Source organism: Abrus precatorius, unplaced genomic scaffold (genome assembly GCF_003935025.1).
Source record: "Abrus precatorius isolate BTA unplaced genomic scaffold, Abrus_2018 Scaffold3, whole genome shotgun sequence".
Lineage (NCBI taxonomy): Eukaryota > Viridiplantae > Streptophyta > Magnoliopsida > Fabales > Fabaceae > Abrus > Abrus precatorius.
The window spans coordinates 5,482,032-5,501,197 of NW_020874373.1; the positions used below are offsets into that span (position 1 = coordinate 5,482,032).

General features: G+C 32.1%; 4 protein-coding genes and 1 non-coding gene across 7 annotated transcripts; 3 read left to right on the forward strand and 2 right to left on the reverse strand.

Moving 5' to 3' along the window:
- Positions 1-785: 785 nt before the first annotated feature.
- Positions 786-1,838, reverse strand: LOC113861976 (universal stress protein PHOS32-like). 2 transcript variants are annotated; one of them, XM_027495108.1, is made up of 4 exons: positions 1,575-1,789; positions 1,396-1,502; positions 1,185-1,303; positions 1,003-1,102 (listed from the first exon to the last, which is right to left on the reverse strand). In XM_027495108.1, exons 1-4 carry the CDS (start codon positions 1,777-1,779, stop codon positions 1,003-1,005), a joined length of 531 nt encoding a protein of 176 aa, XP_027350909.1. In that variant the 5' UTR covers positions 1,780-1,789. The 2 variants fall into 2 exon arrangements, with proteins under 2 accessions (XP_027350908.1, XP_027350909.1); XM_027495107.1 differs by having other exon boundaries at positions 786-1,102; positions 1,396-1,838.
- A 2,216-nt stretch (positions 1,839-4,054) lies between these two features.
- Positions 4,055-6,371, forward strand: LOC113861198 (GTP-binding protein SAR1A-like). The gene is made up of 3 exons (XM_027493856.1): positions 4,055-4,341; positions 5,020-5,151; positions 5,784-6,371. Exons 1-3 carry the CDS (start codon positions 4,213-4,215, stop codon positions 6,102-6,104), a joined length of 582 nt encoding a protein of 193 aa, XP_027349657.1. The 5' UTR covers positions 4,055-4,212; the 3' UTR covers positions 6,105-6,371.
- Positions 6,372-9,735: 3,364 nt separating this feature from the next.
- LOC113862961 (zinc finger matrin-type protein 2) lies at positions 9,736-12,731 on the reverse strand. 2 transcript variants are annotated; one of them, XM_027496293.1, is made up of 10 exons: positions 12,568-12,731; positions 12,379-12,459; positions 12,255-12,282; positions 12,081-12,163; positions 11,886-11,918; positions 11,112-11,190; positions 10,967-11,019; positions 10,725-10,785; positions 10,331-10,410; positions 9,736-10,159 (listed from the first exon to the last, which is right to left on the reverse strand). In XM_027496293.1, exons 1-10 carry the CDS (start codon positions 12,586-12,588, stop codon positions 10,073-10,075), a joined length of 606 nt encoding a protein of 201 aa, XP_027352094.1. In that variant the 5' UTR covers positions 12,589-12,731; the 3' UTR covers positions 9,736-10,072. The 2 variants fall into 2 exon arrangements, with proteins under 2 accessions (XP_027352094.1, XP_027352095.1); XM_027496294.1 differs by having other exon boundaries at positions 9,829-10,156.
- Positions 12,732-12,792: 61 nt separating this feature from the next.
- Positions 12,793-12,864, forward strand: TRNAP-CGG. Its single transcript has one exon. It is a non-coding gene; the product is annotated as a tRNA-Pro (tRNA).
- Positions 12,865-13,586: 722 nt separating this feature from the next.
- LOC113863158 (probable protein disulfide-isomerase A6) lies at positions 13,587-17,201 on the forward strand. Its single transcript, XM_027496618.1, has 11 exons — positions 13,587-13,784; positions 13,870-13,954; positions 14,081-14,178; positions 14,311-14,366; positions 14,843-14,960; positions 15,063-15,090; positions 15,197-15,288; positions 15,389-15,545; positions 15,631-15,755; positions 15,921-16,020; positions 16,872-17,201. The coding sequence occupies exons 1-11, from the start codon at positions 13,621-13,623 to the stop codon at positions 16,935-16,937; spliced, it is 1,089 nt and encodes a 362-aa protein (XP_027352419.1). The 5' UTR covers positions 13,587-13,620; the 3' UTR covers positions 16,938-17,201.
- The last annotated feature ends 1,965 nt before the right edge of the window (positions 17,202-19,166 follow it).

Genomic DNA, 19,166 nt, shown 5'->3' on the forward strand with positions numbered 1-19,166 from the left:
TTACCACGTATTTATTTATTTTTATTACCTTATATAAAGTTTCAAAATTTTTGTAAATATTTTTATTTATACTTATAAAAATTTTCTGATATTAATAAAATTTATAATATTCATAATACTTCATTATTTACGGTTTGCTCTATCAAAATTATCAACAATAACTCATGTTTAGTTCTATGAAAAAAAAAGTTATGTTAAAAATTGTAAAATGTAACACTTCTATCCAATTTTTTTCTCTCAAAATTACCATTATTATCAAAAACTCTCTCATTGCACATGTTATTAATTAGTTTGTTAAAATTATCTGTAAGACACTTCGTTAACAGGACCTGTTCAAATTCATCTTTCAACCGCTCCCCTAATGTTTCACTTTAATAGTCACTCAAACGCTAGAAGGAATAAATTTTAAAATTGCAATTTCACGCTAATGTACCACAAACCATGCACCAAAAGAGTTACATTTTTTAAAATGATGTTCTAAAGTTAAAAAAATAAAAATAAAACGAAAAAGATACATCATTGTCGTGTTAGCACAAAACCCGTAAGATTCGCTGCAAAAACTTCTATAAGTCGGATTTTTTTGGTTAACAGTGTTAGTGAGTGGATGACAACGCTGAATAACTTTCAACAAAACACTTCCTGATTGACAAATTAAATTGGATCGAACAAGTTAATAGAAAGAATTCAAAATAAATGCTCAGTTATTTAAAATTAGAATAATATTTTAAAAATATAATTTTATCAATAAATACGAGAAGTAAGATTTAGTATGCTTATTCAAATGCAAAAAATATCTAACTCAAATTATTAGCCATCTTGACTTGTAACTTGTAACAGTGATACAATCGATCACAGTTGACCCAACTTGAGAGCCTTGACAGCAAGGCATTCCCAATCCTCAAGGATATTCTCTAAAATTGAAAGCATATCACACGATTAGAAGAGCGACAAAACTAAACTATAATCTAGATTGAAAAACCATAGAAGAACAAAATTAGCATATTATTCTTCAGCATCGGCACTTCGCTTTGGATTCTTTACAATCAAAACTGGGCACTTGACATTCTGTGAGCAATAATCGCTCACACTTCCAAGGAAAGATCTGTAATAATTCCCCAAAAGCACAATTTAGCATTTACCCATAGAACTTAAAAGCCTTAAAAAAAAGAAAGTAAAGTGTGTACCTCTTGATAAAACCATAGCCGTGGCTACCCATGACTAGCACATCGGCACCCAACTTCTCAGACATCTCGCATATCACTTCCCTCGGGTCTCCACTCTCTACCCTCGTCTCCACTTTAACCTATTCACGGTTCAACAGAAGTGATTATTGAATCATGAAGGGAATATATACAATAATAGTATGATGAAAACAAAACAAAAGAAGGAACGTACGTGTTGGAGATGTTTACATAATTTCTTGGCTTTCTCTATAACGCAATCGGCCACGTCTTGGCTATACTTCTCGATAGTTGCGTTTATCTCTGAGGAAAACAAAATTGCTGAAATTAGTAATAGAAAGGGCACCAAATAATTAAAAATATATGTAGAATTAAAAGAAGGATTAAAGATACGTGGAGTTTGAGGATCATCCATTCTGCCTGTGGCATCGAAGGGGGTAAAAAAGGATTGATGGTGCTTGACGTATAGAAGGATAAGGGTATCTCTGGAATTTTGGAAAACTATGTTCTTGAGGCTCCAAGAAAGGGCGTAAGCGCTTTCTTCACCTGCGTCCACTGCCACCAGCACTCGCCGTTCGTTTCTTGCTTCTTCGCTCATTTCTGAAAGATGGTTTGATAAGAAGAAACAACCAATGAAAGAAAGTGTGTGTTTGTGTGTGTGACGGCTCTTAAGCTTTGACCAATGCAATGTAATAATAATGCTACTCACTGGAATCACTTTGTGTTAATAGCTTCTGATTTGTGGCTGCCCAACGTCACTAGATAAAATTGATCGGTTATTCGGTAGAATCTATTGGCGGTTTCAAGATTTGGGCTTCTGGTTTTGCTTTACTCATTTCAACGCAAAGGGAACAACAAATTTAGAAGTTTGTAATTTTTAATTTATTTTAGTAAGTTGTTTAGTGTAATTTATTGAAATGAGCGTTTATTATCATTTTGGGAAAAAAAATCAAGTTTATAAAACCATTTATCAATTATCATATATACAAAATTATTAAATAAATATTTAATTAAACATTGTTCACTTGAGAATTCTTTATCGTGTTTATATAATGTGAACCGAAAAAAAAATATAATTAAAAGATAATATTGTGTTCATCTTTTGTTTTTTTTCAAATGTATGATCTTATCTTGTTTACACGTTTTCTCTGTAAGGTATAAAAAGAAAAAAAAAATGCAATAGATCTTGCAAAAATTATTTCACTCGTTGGCTGACATGAATATACGGGGTATCCAACAAAGGGAGGAGCTACGATTTTTCTTGAATTATTTTTACATTATAGAAAACATAAATATTTACAATTTTTTATCATAATTATAAATTATTATAGTAAAAACTTGTAATTTTTTATTACATTAAAACCAGTTATTAATGGTATATGGTTCTTTTTCATAGCTTGGTACCTATCAATTCACTCTCATACTTGTGATAGATGTATTTGTGTGGTGGCTTTGGAGGTGTAGAAACGGGAGATTAATGAGAATAAAGGAGGGAAATAAACCTGTGAGCATTCTCTTGAAGTTGGGCTCTATCAAGCATAATCTCAACGCCACTTCTCTGCCTCAGATTAATGTAGCTGATGATAACATTATTTCTTTGAGACGATTAGAATATAAGATTACGGAAAGGTTTAATCCCTCAATTTATTGCATATATTATACTCTCAATAAATTAAAATACATAATATATATATATATATATATATATAATTATATCAAATATTTATTGATGTGATAAATTCTAATTAGATGATAGTATAATTTTGTTTACAGTGTTATTGTATTTAAATTATTATTTACTTTTTTAGTTAATGTCTTAACTTAATTGCTACATATATTTATATATTAAATTTCACTCTATACTTTAAAAAATTTTATTTTTATCAATTTATCCGTTCATTTCATTTGTTCATTGACTTAGGTCAGGTAGATGATCTTTTTATAAGGTTAAATTCAATGAATTCTAATTATTTGTTAACATCTAAATTTTTTTAACATATTAAATGAAAATTATTGGTTTAATTTTTGAAAGATTATGTTAATTTAATGATTTATTATTATATTTAAATATTCTTATATAATTATGCACAATCCTCTATCTTGAAATCACTGATTATATTTTTAATACAATTATAATAATGAAGTTTGATTTTTCATGCAAATAACTCAAATTCCTCATTATTATTATTATTACTATTACTATTATTTTATTTTAAAATAAAAATTATTATTATTATTATCAAGCAATGTTAATATTTTTTATATATTTATATATAAAAAACTTAAATTTAAAAATATTATTTTAGTGTAATTTGCTTAAAACATGTAAGTTGATTATTCTCTTAATAAAGATTAAAAAGAGAAAAAGAGAGAGAGGGAGAGAGAATAAGTTTTAGGATGTCAAGAAAATTAAGAAGTATTTTATACCCTCTTTTCTTACCTGAAATATTTAATATTGTTAATATTATATATATATATATATAATAGATAATGAGGATTAATAATTTATTTTTAAAAATATAAATGTTTTATAATTTTTAATATAGTAAACAATTATAATGATTTAAGAAGATACAAGACAGTCTTTTAAGTTTATTTATACAGTAACAAGGAAAAAAAGAAAGGTTCTCTGTTTCCGTTAAGCCAGTCACTCCTGAATGAGCCCTACTCAGCATGCTTTATACAAATGAATGGCTCGGATTCTGACGATTAAAGTTTCCATCGTCAGCTTCTGACTGGTTGACCCGGTAACCAGGTCATATAACGCCAGCGTAGTAGACAAGTGAGTAGGCCTAGCCTAACAAGTCACCGGGTGAGCCAGTGACCGGTCCTAGTCCCCACGTATTAATATATTTGCAAACTTGTGTTGCAGCAAAGAAACGGACCCTAATGCAAACGTAACTAACATCTTTCTCTCTCCTCTGGTTTGGGGTTAGGTCTTCGTACTCGAACACCAAATTTGTTTCAGTTTACATTAGATCGATATTTCTCTAATCAGGGTTTAGCAATTGAAATTCGATCGTGAAAGGCAATGTTTTTGGTGGATTGGTTTTATGGGATTCTAGCATCGCTCGGGCTGTGGCAGAAGGAGGCCAAGATCTTATTCTTGGGGCTCGATAACGCTGGCAAAACTACCTTGCTTCACATGCTCAAAGATGAGGTTTGTGTCCTTTTCGTTTTCCTAATCGTTTACGATGTATGTCTTTTTTTTTTTTTTGGGGGGGGGGGGGGGGGGAGGGGCGGTTTGTTTGTTCCCCAGTTGTGGTAGATCTCTGACCTTACAATCTTTATTGAGAATGTTACTTTGTTAGTTGAAAAATGTTTTAGGAAAGAGTTATATTTTTACTCTCACCTGTTTGCTCAGAAGAGTAACGGTACATGATACGAAACAATTGTGCATTTTATGTCTTTCTGAATGCTATTAATGAGAAAGTTAGCATGGTGTTAATTGGATACTCAAATCAGCATAATTTGTTTGCTATTAGCTGAGATTACAAAAATACCACTTTTCTTCAGTGCTGCTGGATCTCTTTGTTTCCACCTAGTGTAGCTCATGGCTTGACGCAAACATGCTATTCAACTACATAGCTTCCTTACATCAACCTGCGCTGTGCATAATTGGTTATGATCTTCTATACTAACATGTTTCGGTCTTTTGCTTTTCGGTTTACATCAAATGATTGTTTAAATTTTTGTTGGATTCCTCTGTTTTCCTCCCATCCATGCTTTTGTGGTTTTGGCAATCAAGAAATATTTACTGCAAACGTGACTTATTAGTCCAGAGCTTCCTGAAATTACCCTGGTGTGATGTTTTTTATTATAAGAGTTGGTTTTGCAGAGACTGGTCCAGCATCAGCCCACACAGTACCCTACATCAGAGGAGTTAAGTATTGGGAAGATCAAGTTTAAAGCATTTGATCTTGGGGGTCATCAGATTGCTCGCAGAGTTTGGAAAGATTACTATGCCCAGGTCTCTCTTCTCTTCCCGCATCATAATTTGTGGCGACTGTAGCCTTAAAAAGAAATTATCTTAATCATGCATTGTTTGAAAATTATGGTTGGATACCACTAAGCCTTCCCTAGATATATTAAGATCTTAGTCTTGCTTTCTGATGCAATGTTTTTTCCCTCTGATATATTATAGTGATTACAGTTTTGGAGGTATAGAGAGTTGCATGAGAGGTTTAAGGAATATGTGAACTACTTTAGCCATCATCTAGGAAAAAATTTCTTATGCTCATTGAGTCAGTACTATAGTAGTAGTGATTAAGTTTTTAAAGTTAAATTTTTTCCCTATGCAAAATGTTCTAAATCAATCTTTAAACCATTCATTATATGACTACACCTAAACTAAAGTATTTACATTGTCCTATTTTATCCAAAAAAAATTATTTATGTGATACATTGGAGATAGAGATCGTGGATATATACAGCTTATTACACCTTTTCACTTTAGAGGTTCTGCTAATAGTATCTCAACAGACACGTCTACTTTTGAAGCAGTTTCTGATTATTTTTCTCAGTTGGGATCTATTATTTTCTTGTGCCTGATATTTATTTATTTATTATGATCGTGAATAAGTTGCATCCTTTTTGATTCAGGTAGATGCAGTGGTCTACTTGGTTGATGCTTATGACAAGGAAAGATTTGCTGAGTCAAAAAAAGAGCTGGATGCTCTACTATCTGATGAATCTTTAGCCAATGTCCCTTTCCTTATCCTTGGGAACAAAATAGATATTCCATATGCTGCCTCAGAAGATGAGTTGCGTTTCCATTTGGGCCTGGCTAACTTCACCACGGGCAAAGGTAAGGTAAATTTGTCCGACTCAAATGTCCGCCCCATGGAGGTATTCATGTGCAGTATTGTGAAGAAAATGGGTTATGGGGATGGTTTCAAATGGCTTTCCCAGTACATCAAATAGTCCGTTAGCAAGAATGGTTTGGTATCTCATAAGTTTGTTTCTGTAGTTATGAATGAATTGGAGGTGTTAGCGAAATTGCAGTATATTTCAATTTTTATTTATATAAAATGACTGGGAACCTCTGCCCCTTCTCCCACTTCATGATGTGCTGAGCTAATTTCAGTTGATTTGTGGGGATTGATGAATTTTCATATTAAAATTCAGGTGGTCCAAATCATTATGCAAGCTGAAACTTTTTCGTACATCTTCATCTGCGGAAAAAAAAGACACGACCTTTCCTAGCTGAGTTATTAGTTTGAGATTTGATAGTTATCAAATCAATGAAGAACTAATTGCGCAAAATAACTGTCATGTTTAAAATCTCATCGAAAACAAATAACCAATGAACGTTTTCTTGTCTTGGATTTGAAAGTGTTACCCCACTTCCCTTGATAATTTTACTTGATGTAAAATTATTATAGTAGAAAAAAAGGGGTCTTATACGATTGTTTTCAAAATTTCTCACATTTTTTGTATAGAAATTATACTTAGCTTGCTATTATTTTGTTTCTGGAGTAACCTCTTAAATAAATGCCCGAAATTGTGTAGTATATACATTTAGTCTCTTTTAGTTTACGAACCTTTAACTAGTGTTCAACCTCATTAAAAGTTATTGACCGAAGTGTTTTTATTTTATTTTCATCATTATTGCATGTAAAATTTGACCGATGTTTCACAAAGTTAAGGACTGATGAAAGGGGATTTTAAAATTTTAGGAGCTAAAACGTTTGATTCATATAAGCTCGATGACTAATTGAAAATTATATTTCAAATACTATTATTTTGTTTAAAATTAAACTTTCAAAACAGTTTTCTAAATTGAATAAATTAGACATTTAAATCTTTGAGATTTAAAACCTTTCTATTAGTTTCAAACATCACAAAAAGTAACAATTTAGGTCAATAATTAGTAGAAAGTTTTTAACTTACTTTATCATTTCTAATAAAATTTTAAGCTAGTAGATTGTGGTATTTGAATTGATATATGAAAATTTAAATAAATAGAAGTATAAATGAGATTATTGCTTATGTTAACTTTATGTCTGTGAATTAAGTTGAATATTAAGTAGTTAAATAATTAAAAAAATTATTGAATTATGAACTGAGGGATTATGTAAAATAGAAAATATTTTTTAGGAATTTGTTTAAAAAATAAAGAGTAAATAAAATGTGAATTTTTGTTAGGACTAAAACTTTTTTTAATAATCATGCAACAAACAGATAAGAATCTTCACTTCACCCTGTAAAAAAATATGCCTAAGTTTTTATGTCACGAAATTGAGGGTCTAGATCTAGTCCAGTTAATGCGGAAACTGAACATCCAGTTTTATTTTTGCTTAAGCAAAAATAGATTTGTTTCAGCAAAAATATAGAAACGACCAAATTTTTTTTATTTAAAATTAGTTTAAGTGAATTTTGTGCATTTAAGGAGATAGAAGCTAGGTATGAGAGGAAGAGAGGACTCAAGACAGATGGAGATAAGAAGAGCAGTGGTATAAGAGTGGTGGTGGAGGGAGAGAAGGGTGGAGAGTTGGGTATGGAGCAAAGACGAAGATATTAGTATGAGGTGGGTAAAAATGAAAAAAAGAAGAGAAGAGTTATACAGGAAGAGAGAGTTGGTAGAGAAACAAATGAGTTGAATATAAGAGAAGAAAAAATGTTAGATACGAAAGTTAAAGAGAGTTGAATATAGATATTAAGGAGAGAGAGTGTTAGACATGAGGAGAATGAAAAGAGAAGATTGAGAGAAAAGATGAAAAATTTGCTTAAGTAAATATGTAAAATTCACTTAAGCTAAAAGAATTTGTTTAAGCATAATTTTTTTCTTTTTTGTCATTTTCTGTATTTTCGCTTAAGCATAAAAAAAATTTGTTGTCTTTTGCATTTTAAATCAATTTTTGCTTAAGTAAAAATGAAACTAGATGTCTAATTCTCACGTTAACTAGACTGAATCTGAATCTAAAAATGAAAACTTGTCACACAGATACAAAGAATATGAAAAATAATTTAACAATAATGAGTTAAGTATGTATAATTTAACGATCGTGCAGAAGGAAGGCTACGTTTAAGTTTTATCTCTCTCATTTAGTCTTTTCTGCTAACCATTTTGTTGAATCTACACTGTTTTCACTCTTTTTATCATCATCAACACAACTAGTCTCCAATCGTTATTGGTATAAACTGCTCTTTTTCATTAACTAACCGCCTTTTCACTTTCAGTTTTTCCTTCGTAACTTCGTGAGCTGGCCTACTTTATCAGCTCCAACTTTCACTTAAACTCAATTAGAATGCACTGAAAAATAGGCTAAAAGCTAACGTTGCTATATGGTCTGCAATATTGTTCACAACTCTCTCCTCATATGACGCACATTGCAAAATTCCAAATTAGAGACTAAAAGCATACAATATTTCACTATGCTTTGGAAATATGTTTCATTATCAAACCTTTTATTCCAAGTCTATGCCACCAATATATTATCAGTCTCAATTTTTAGTATTTGAAAACTAAGATCTGTAGCTAGTGTTAGGGCTCACCTGAGACAAAACGCTTCAGCAATATGAGTTTCTACACTGAGCCTTATACTTCAAATGAATACTTGTCGACATGATAGAGCATTTCTGAATCTTTACATGAAAAACATGGAAAATGCCTGAAGAATGTTTAAGCAGATAAACTTCAATTATTTTTTTTTAGTCAGTGTTATTTCAGGTAGTGCAGACGCTTAAACATGGAGAATGCATGTTTCCATTATCCCAGCTAGCAAGAATGTCAATCATGAGTTAAGTACGTATAATTTTACGATCGTGAAGAAGGAAGGCTATGTAGTTATATTTCTCAAGTTTTATCGCTGTGTTTAGTCTTTTTTGCTAACCATTTTGTTGGATCTACACTTTTTTCACTCTTTCTATCATCGTCAACACAACTAGTCTCCAATCGTTATTGGTATAAACTGCCATTTTTCATTAACTAACCTCCTTTTCACTTTCAGTTTTCCCTTCATAACTTCGTGAGCTGGCCTACTTTATCAGCTCCAACTTTCACTTAAACTCAATTAGAATGCATAGAAAAATAGGCTAAAAGCTAACGTTGGTAAATGGTCTACAATATTGTTCACAACTTTCTCCTCACATGACACACATTGCAAGTCTGTGCTTTGACAATATTTTTCATGATTAGACCTTTATTCCAAGTCTGTGCTACCAATATACTATCAGTCTCAATTTTTAGTACCTGAAAACTAAGGTTTAGGACTCACCTGAGACAAAGCGCTTCAACAATACGAGTTTCTACACTGAGCCCTATACCTCAAATGAATACTTGTCAACATGATAAAACATTTTTGAATTGTTAAATGAAAAACATGAAAAATGCTCGAAGAATGTTTAAGCAAATTAACTTAGATTACTTTTTTTTAGTCAGTGTTATTTCAGGCAATGGAAACGCTTAAACATGAAGAATGCCTATTTTCATTATCTCGACTAGCAAGAATATCGATCATGAGTTTAGTACGTATAATTTAATGATCGTGCAGAAAAAAGGCTATGTAGTTATATTTCTCAATGAAAATGGGTGTTGAAATGCTAGCCCAAAATAGAATTGTATCAGAATGTTCATAATTGATTTCCATTAGTTACGCTCAAGTTATCACTTCCCACTAAAAGAAAAGTAGAGAACACAAGTATGAAGCTCGTATAATACACCAGGTTAGCTATCAGAAGAAATGTACAATATTCAACCGAATCACATGATTGAATAAGGCTACGCTAAGGACCAGCACGCAAACTACTGTGCCCGCCGCAATTTAACTTTTCACTATAGATTCATCGTTTAGCCACCCAAAATCAGGCTGGTAGATATCAGATTCAGCTTAGCATTGCAGAGCAATTGCTCAAAATTTCATACAGTTCATCCCGCATGCAGAATGTTATCATTTCTTGGATGACCGGAAACCTCCAAACCCCATCATAGCAGCAACATCAGGATCTATTTCTGGTTCTTCCACCGCCTTCTCCTTCTGAATCCAAAAGTGAACATTTCTTAATTACTAATTTGGGAAAAAGAAAAAGCAATATTTATTTACTAAAATAACACTACAATCATTTTCTTAATGGCAAACTCGACACAGATATGGTTGAGGGAAGATAGAGAAGGATTTGTCCAACCTATTGCCTACACACACTCTTACCTTTTCTTTTTTCTTTTCTCGACGTAGTCGTTTTCTTTCTTCCTCTTCTTGCTGCTGTTTTAAAATCCGCTCATCAAGATCTGTTAAATAATACCAATTAATTTCCATAACATTAATTCCATCATAAAAGTGGGGAATCCTAGCGTGGACTGTGGGGCAACCACAAAATTTGAAAATTCCACATACACCTACAAATAATCAAAATATTATACGGCACTAATCTTTTTTTTAAAAGCTATTACTTGGGAATTTAAGAAATTACATACTATATTTAGATATTATCAAAGAAAGAACACCTACAATTCCAGGGTAAGAAAGAACAAAGAACAATATCCAGGCTGATGTATGATTCTATATAAAAAAACCCAACCCCTTCTGTTATCCAAGGCTTTACCTTGCTCTGTGAAACTGCCAAGATCTTTTCGTTTCTTAAGAACTTCAAATCGTTCCTGAACCTGTTTCATCAAAATATTTATTACTGTCATGTAGAGGCATAGATAAATCAACAGAAACAAAATGACAGAAAAAGGCTCACACGTGCATACATGCATGTGAAAACAAAATAATTTGTGCAAAGTCAGTTATTGGTTTTTCCATTTGACTTCACAGGTAATAGAAGTCAATTTTAAGCTTTACCTGTTTAAGAGAAGCACGTTCAACTCGCATAGACATGCCCAAAGCTCTTTGATCTAAGGGATAACATAAGAATAAATATGAGCAAAGCAAAGGCAATTAAAGCAATTACATGGAAAATCAGAGAAATGTCAAAAAGACTACATACGTTTCTTCCCATTAATATGATCCAAATAGTTTGCAGAGTCTTTTACCACGCACTCACAAACGGAGCAGTAGTATCCAGCCTGCAATACACATAATTAAATAAAAAATTGCTACATAAACAGTGTAACAAAAAGAACAACCAGATAGCAAAAACCTAAAACTGTAACATCATCTATAAGTCTTATTCTTAGTACTCCTTGGTGCATATATAAAAGTAACATACAAACAAGGCTGAAAAATTCCCTAAGCAAGAGGCATCAAGGATGATAATTTCCATGTCATTCCACCCTCCATCTTATTTCATGTGTCATATCTAGTTTCAAACTTGACATGACATGTAGCTTGCTAGCTTCAGATAATATCTCACACAACGATCAGGTACAAATAAGCCCAGTTGGGGTCTCAAATCTAACTAAAGCCACAATCCAACTGAACCTGGGAACCTTAACACTCAAAATTTATGCATGATTGACATGGTTGAAAAAGATATTTGACTAACTGCAGAGCTCATGACATAGGATTCCCTATGAATCTGGAAAACTTTAAAATTCATTAAAAGAAGCGGTCCTATGTGTACAGTGTAACCAGCAAAGTCTACTACTCATCCTTAACATTTAATCACGCATTACACCTCCCACAACAAAAGGAAAAAGTAATTTACAATTTGACAAGACTCACTATGAGAAAAGAACTTTTTTTCTAATATAAAAGTACCTAAAAACAACAATTAGATAGTGATAACTAGAAATCTAAAACAAATATGAAAACCAGGTACCTGCTGACTTAGTGGTGCAACCGGCGTAACAACCTGCAAAAGATTACATTTTATCAGTACAACTGAATCATGTGACAAAATTTTAACACCAGTGGACGTGACCGCTCATGACCTACAACATACAATGCTTACATACTTGTAAGAATCTGAATGATGCTGGGCATTGCATTGACCAAAATGTTCAGAGTAGCATACCTGAGTCTTGCCCAAGCGGGATTCAAGGTCCACTTCATAATCTCTATGTTTCAATGGCTTCCTCTGCACGGGAGGACCTTTAACTGCAAGAATAAGATCATGTTTAGTCAGTTGTTACTTAAAGCAAATTTAGTTGAACACAACTCCAACTCTAGCACGAATGCAGTGACTGACCTTTAGGTTTCGATCGATTATCCTCCTCCTGTTCAAAATTGCAAACACACAGCTCAATCAATCAACCTAAATTATCCAAAAATCAGAATAAGAAATCGATATCGGAGGAACACCAACGACGTACCTGCCTCTCGCGCTCCCGGGCTCGTTCCAGATACTCTTCTCGATCGAATTTCCTTCTGAACGTGTTGTCAACCCCAACGACCTGATTCATGCCAATCAAATTAACAATTAGATGAAACTCAAAAGCAGAAAAAATCGAAGGGATTGTGGAGATGAAAATAGGGAGTCGATTCCAAAATTCTGAACTTACATTGTTGCTGGTGTGAGACATTGAGAAAACCAAACAATTGATAAACAAACAAATCTAGAGCAAGTTACAATGAAGGCTGAGGCAGTTTGATAATTGAGATAAACAAAGGGCAGATACAGAAGCTGATATGAAACCCTAGTTTTAATTTTCAGAACGAGTATAAAAAGAGGAGCGATTTATCATTAAAATACCAATATAATGTGTTATAACTTTTAATAAGAAATTGGGTGTTTGGTCTAGTGGTATGATTCTCGCTTCGGGTGCGAGAGGTCGCGAGTTCGATTCTCGCAACACCCCTCTTCTGTGGTCAATTCTTTTTTCTTTTACCTATAACCTTAAATTTGATCGTGATCACATAAAGGTTCAAATAATAGTATTAAATAGGATTATAGGCTAATAATATGTATGCTGATGATTTTCTACTAGCTCTTTATACTAGTTTCTCTACTTCTATTATTTTTTTTCCTGTTTAAATCTGGATGCTAGTAGTTTTAGATATCTTAGAATTGTAGTTTAATTTTTTCTGTAATTGGGTCCTTTGAGCCTGTTTACTATAAATAAAAGAAAAATAAAATTAAAAGGTTTTTTTAAAAAACATCCCATTTAATAGTGTTTTTTATATATATAAATTTAAATAAAAATTTTCATTAAATTCAAAATAAGAAAGATTCAATAAAAATTACATAACTTTTATAAATTTTAATTAATAATTAAAATATGTTAAAAACTGTATTGACAACAATTTTTTTTTAATAAACTTATTTATAAAATATGATTATTTAAATTTTATTGTCATCACTTAAAAACAATTAAACCATATTTCAATTCATTAAATACATTAACCATTTAATCATAAACGAATACTCTCAGCGTTTTTTTATTTATTACGGATTGACTGAAAAATCATTTATGTTGCTTTTACGTTGCTGCATCACTAAGTAAGAAACGAAAATTATAGGAAAAAAAAAAACAAATAAAAATAAATAAATAAACACAGAGCAAAAGAAAGAAACATCCAACATTGATTTTGAAAGATCGAGGAAGAAGCGAACAATGTGGAGCTCAAGAATGAGGTTGATGCTTGGTGTTGGAGCCATTGCTCTGATCCTTCTTCTCTCATCGGCTTCAGCGGACGACGTCGTTGTGCTCACAGAGAACACATTCGAAAATGAGGTCGGCAAGGATCGCGGTGCTCTCGTTGAGTTTTACGCTCCCTGGTATATACAAATCGAATTTCCCTATTCTCACGCGCTTCTCTTTACGTATTTTGATTGTGACATATTATTCGTGTTTTCATGTTAGGTGTGGACACTGTAAAAAGCTTGCCCCAGAATATGAACAGCTCGGAGCTAGTTTTAAGAAAACTAATTCCGTTTTGATTGGGAAGGTTGGTTACTTTCTTTTGTTATTCTTCTTTTTTTTACGTTATTTTGATTTCATTACGCTTCTTCAAAATGTAATTCGTTTCATTTTAGCAACTTGGTCGATGATTTGGGACTTAACGTGTTTGCAGGTGGATTGTGATGAACATAAGAGTGTTTGTAGTAAATATGGGGTTTCTGGTTACCCTACAATTAAGTGGTTTCCTAAGGGATCTCTTGAGCCAAGGAAGTGAGCACCTTCTTTATTTCCTTTACTTCCAATTTTTTTTAGCCGTAGAGAATGTAAACAATATTCTCGTTCTTAAGTTGTAGCTATTCATTGCATCTGTAATCTACATTTAATAAATTTTGTGTTTTCTAGATATGAAGGTGCACGTACTGCGGAAGCCCTTGCTGCGTTTGTGAACATGGAAGCAGGTAGTTATCTGAACTTGTCTTTCGCTATTTATTGAATTATGCTCTTGCTAGTTTTCTTTTTTATCCCTTCTTTCTTGTAGTGGCTTTTTGCATGATGCCACTTTGCGTATTTTAGAACAAGTTTGTTGATTTGTATATAAATCTAAGGGTTGTCACTATTTGCATGTTTTGAACACAGGTATTTATTTTTTCTTTGTACCAAGTGGACTCTGTTGTATTCATATGCATTTCTGATTGATTGTACTTCAAACTATTATCCGATATTATTATGAATTTTTAGTCATTGTACTGAATACTTAACAATATTATATAATTATCCCATGTTGTTTTCCCTATTTTATTGCCATCCCGTGCAGTGTCTCTATTGTAGCATGCTCTCATGATAGTTTGCCATCCATTCTTTGTTCTTTATGGCTTTTTTAGCATTTTGCAACTTAATTCTCCTAACACTGATATAAAATATCTTGTTAATGTAGGCACCAATGTGAAGATAGTTTCTGTTCCATCCAGTGTGGTAATTCTCTCTCAAGATAACTTTGATGAGATTGTCTTGGACGAAACAAAAGATGTTCTGGTGGAATTCTATGCACCATGGTTAGTATAGATTAGTCATAGATGAACTGAGAAAACTTTGTTGAATGGTTAGATTTCTTTTTATTTTGAATATTTTTCTTGATAAATTTAATTGTCTTCCAGGTGTGGTCATTGCAAGGCCCTTGCCCCTGTAAGAATGTTCTTCAGTCCTTAGACCTCTGTTATAGCTTAATGGGCTTCACTTGCTTGTGACTGTGTCAAGGTCAATCCTGATTAAGCTTTTACTATTTCTTCAGATTTATGAAAAGGTTGCTGCAGCATTTAAACTAGAGGAAGAAGTTGTTATAGCCAACGTTGATGCTGACAAGTATAAGGATTTGGCTGAGAAGTGAGTACAATGATATATTTTGATTTGTCTTCTATTCAAACTAGGTTGATATCATATTTCAGAAGTGCATGTGCATAATTTGAAAATTTTGTTAATACAGATACGGCGTTAGTGGCTACCCCACACTGAAGTTTTTTCCAACGAGAAATAAAGCTGGTGAAGATTATGATGGTGGCCGCGATTTGGGTGATTTTGTAGCCTTCATCAACGAGAAATGTGGTACATACCGTGATGGGAAGGGGCAACTTACTTCTAAAGTTAGTGAAACGATATATGTTTACTAATAAAAGAAACCAGAATGATATACTTCATTTCTGAATGGCTAAATTATTCTTGCTATAGGCTGGTGTGATTGCTTCTCTGGATGACTTGGTGAAGGAGTTTGTGAGTGCTGATGACAATGAGAAGAGGACAGTATTTTCCCGGCTTGAGGAGGAAGTTAAGAAGCTTAAAGGTTCTGCTGCAAGGTTTGAACGATCTTATGGTTCTATTACTTTCTGGTTACTTTAAGTTTTATTTCGAATTATGAATATTGTGAAGCTGGGAAAGTTTAACCATGTTTCTTTCTTTAATTATAAAGATATATTTGTTTGATTTTTTGTGATGTCCTTTTTGTTTGTACTTTGTACCAGACATGGCAGTCTCTACTTAAAACTTGCTAAGAACAGTATGGAAAAGGGTGCAGACTATGCAAAGAATGAAATTCAACGTCTTGAGCGCATGCTTGAGAAGGTAATTTATTACATTTTGTGGAATATTGTAAACATGTTTGAGACCAATATGATAAAATATTATAAACAAGAAACATGCATAATATCATATCAGATTGGACATAGCTTCTCTACATGGGATGGGAGGTCTTATGTCCAATGACATATTATATTACAAAAATGAAGCAACCCCCTCAATAATAATACAACTGGGTTAAATTCAGTATTTTTCTATCGAGGAACATGCAAAAACTTTAATTACTGATCTCATGATGTAGCTTTTTAACTCTACTGATGAAAGAAAGTAATGAATTTTTTTGGTTGAACTTTCTACAGAACTCATTATATTTTTTAAATAACCTGCTTGGGACCGAAGCTGTTCCTTATATTTATGCATATCGGATTAAGAGATCCATAGTTTTGCTTTAAAGAATTCGCAATGAGGGAATATTCTCAAATATCATGCTGGTCTCGTTAAAGGAACTCAATTTTCTCAATTCTAATTTTCAAGATGCTTATGAGTTATGACATTTACAATTTACAATAAAGATATCCTTTCATTAGCAAATTTAAGAGTTGTAAATGTCGAGCTACTTGAGATGATGTAAAAGATGGTGTTGTTCTCATATTTTTTGTTTATTGAAGGGTTAGGTAAGGGTTTGATGGTGACATGTCTAACAGTCAAAGTAATCTATTTGCTCGAATCATTTAATGGTTTGGCCATCGAGAAGTAATAAAATTAAGAAACAATGGAAAAAGCTGATCAAAGAAATGGTTTTCGTTATTATGAACTGGCATGTTAAAAGCTTTTATTTTTAATAATTTGGATTACTCGTTTGAATCATGTTTGAAATTTTCTGTCTTCGGATGCAGTCAATCAGCCCAGCAAAAGCTGATGAATTCACCCTTAAAAAGAACATCTTATCTATCTTTGGTTGATTTTACTGTGGTAGAAGAGTCATTTCTTTCAGTTCTGCGGGCAGATATATAATTTGTAATTCCCGAGTTTCTTGGTGTTATCACCTTGGTTTTCATGATGACCATGTCCTCTAAATATGTAGTCTTTTTAGGCACATTTTTGCAGTGTTGATGTACTACGTTGTAAAATTAAATGAAAAGATAGGCTTAACATCTGAGAAATCATATTCTAAACCTGTTAAATTCAGGCTCAGTTTTATAATATGAAGATTGTTTTACCTTTTTCATTCCCTTTTGTTTTACTTGCCTTTTCTTATCCATAATGATTCCGTTGAACTTTGCAGGCTACATCTCTTATTTTGTTGCACTATTACCTTCATTATTTTCTCATTAGTTTACAAAAACGCAGTAGTTAGTAATTACTAGTAAAAAATTACGTGTACTGGAATATGGTATAGGGCCTACTACTACATGGCCCTTGTTTGGCGGTGGCGCAACGAGAAAGAGGAAAAGAAGAAAAACTCACATGGATTTCGTGCAATGCATCTCATCCCAATCATAACTAAGAACTCCGAACTAGTACGGAACCATGTTTATGGTGCTGCTTCTTTAGGGCCCACACAGACGAGATTGAGCAGGAAAAGAAGAAGGGGGGGGGGGGGGGGGCTGCGTTCTAAAAAGGTTTCGGCTGTACAAAAATCTATGCTTGTATTATTAAAAAGTACAAAGTTTAAATATAAACTTTTAGGATTATTTTGTTATATACAGTTATTAGAAATTATATATACTATACTAAAATAGTGTTTTTTAAAATTATAGAAATATAAAATTTAAAAATCATCAACTACAATTTTTAATGTAAATACAAAAATTTATAGATGAAAAATAAAAAAAAAGTAATAAAATTTTAGACGATTTTTTTAAAAAAAACCTAAAGTTACTAATGATAAATTTTAAAATAATAATAAAATATTCAAAAAGTTAGAAAAAAAAAAAAGCATTCAAAAATCGTTATAGCCAAAAGTAGCTGATAGTAATTTTTGAAAAAAAACTATACTTTTATAATTTTATCAAAACTCGCATATTTTGTAATTGAAAAAAAGCCTAAACTTTTATATATTTAAACATTTTTATCAAATGTTAAAAAAATAAAAGAAAAAGAAAAAAGTACAAATACATTTCTCTAATCAATAGCATGCCCTAAAGGCTGAAATAGGTGTAAGCACCATCACAAATTATATACATATGCATGAATATAGCAGCATATTCTCTAACACATTTTTTAAAATATATATTTTATTATTATTAAAATTATATAATGCTAAATACAGGTGTATTTTTATAAATTATATATATATATATATAATTTTCAAAATACAAAAAATTATCTTTTAATTAGAAACAAAAAACCCTTAAAAAAGAAAGAACAAAAAAATTATAAACAAATAGAAAAAAGAGAAGGTGGCGATTGGCGAACAGTTGTTTAGGTGGCGAGGACATGTTCTCGCACGTTTTTGTTAGGATTTGACACTACATTTTAGATATAACAGTGATAACTTTTATTTTTAAACTCATCAACATGTCAACATTTATTTAATATCCCGCATATTTCCTTGTTTAATCATTTTATTCATCACATGAATTATTTTTCTCTTTTGATTCCTGTCTCTCTCAATGTCTGTCTGGAAATAATTTCCTTACTCTCGAAAATGAAGTACGACCCAGACTTGTTGTCGTGCAATTAACAAATAAAAATCAGATGACTGGGATTTCAATGTTAATAAACCAGGTTCAAAAAGTATGAATTGTTCCATCTTTATCCACCAATTCTGATTCGCGAAATCTAGATTTCCTCTACATTTTTTTCTCTCCTTCATGCTCCCAATTGATATCATTAAAACCCCACTTTAATAACAAAATTTTGCCGACACCAATTGACTACAAACCGTTAATGATAAATCTTTCGCTCAATCCCCGAGACATACATCCAAATTGTTCATCGCGAAAGAGCCAGGAGAACGTGGCATGATTTTGCTTAAATCAGCAACCAACTTTTGGGTTTTGAAGGAGCTAAAATCTTGATGCCACCACCTTAATTTTAAAGGAGTTGGGGCCCGCCTCATTTGACTTTCATATCTCAGTTATTGGCTACCTTTTGAAGATTTTCCAATAACCACAATAATTCTTAAAAAGAAAAAAATTTAATAATTGACAGCGCGAGTAGCAAGTACAATTAACGTTATAACTAAC

What these genes read in the sequence shown, in the direction of transcription:
- LOC113861198 (XM_027493856.1), top strand. Translation starts at nt 4,213, where the DNA reads ATGTTTTTGGTGGATTGGTTTTATGGGATTCTAGCATCGCTCGGGCTG. An exon ending in TTCACATGCTCAAAGATGAG is followed by an intron (nt 4,342 to 5,019) that starts GTTTGTGTCCTT and finishes TTGGTTTTGCAG; the next exon opens with AGACTGGTCCAGCATCAGCC. An exon ending in GGAAAGATTACTATGCCCAG is followed by an intron (nt 5,152 to 5,783) that starts GTCTCTCTTCTC and finishes TTTTTGATTCAG; the next exon opens with GTAGATGCAGTGGTCTACTT.
- LOC113861976 (XM_027495107.1), bottom strand. Translation starts at nt 1,779, where the DNA reads ATGAGCGAAGAAGCAAGAAACGAACGGCGAGTGCTGGTGGCAGTGGAC. An exon ending in TATGTAAACATCTCCAACAC is followed by an intron (nt 1,304 to 1,395) that starts GTACGTTCCTTC and finishes AACCGTGAATAG; the next exon opens with GTTAAAGTGGAGACGAGGGT. An exon ending in GGCTATGGTTTTATCAAGAG is followed by an intron (nt 1,103 to 1,184) that starts GTACACACTTTA and finishes GAATTATTACAG; the next exon opens with ATCTTTCCTTGGAAGTGTGA.
- LOC113862961 (XM_027496293.1), bottom strand. Translation starts at nt 12,588, where the DNA reads ATGTCTCACACCAGCAACAAT. An exon ending in TAATCGATCGAAACCTAAAG is followed by an intron (nt 12,164 to 12,254) that starts GTCAGTCACTGC and finishes TTATTCTTGCAG; the next exon opens with TTAAAGGTCCTCCCGTGCAG. An exon ending in TTGCACCACTAAGTCAGCAG is followed by an intron (nt 11,191 to 11,885) that starts GTACCTGGTTTT and finishes TGTGTATTGCAG; the next exon opens with GCTGGATACTACTGCTCCGT.
- LOC113863158 (XM_027496618.1), top strand. Translation starts at nt 13,621, where the DNA reads ATGTGGAGCTCAAGAATGAGGTTGATGCTTGGTGTTGGAGCCATTGCT. An exon ending in GTGGAATTCTATGCACCATG is followed by an intron (nt 14,961 to 15,062) that starts GTTAGTATAGAT and finishes ATTGTCTTCCAG; the next exon opens with GTGTGGTCATTGCAAGGCCC. An exon ending in CTTAAAGGTTCTGCTGCAAG is followed by an intron (nt 15,756 to 15,920) that starts GTTTGAACGATC and finishes ACTTTGTACCAG; the next exon opens with ACATGGCAGTCTCTACTTAA.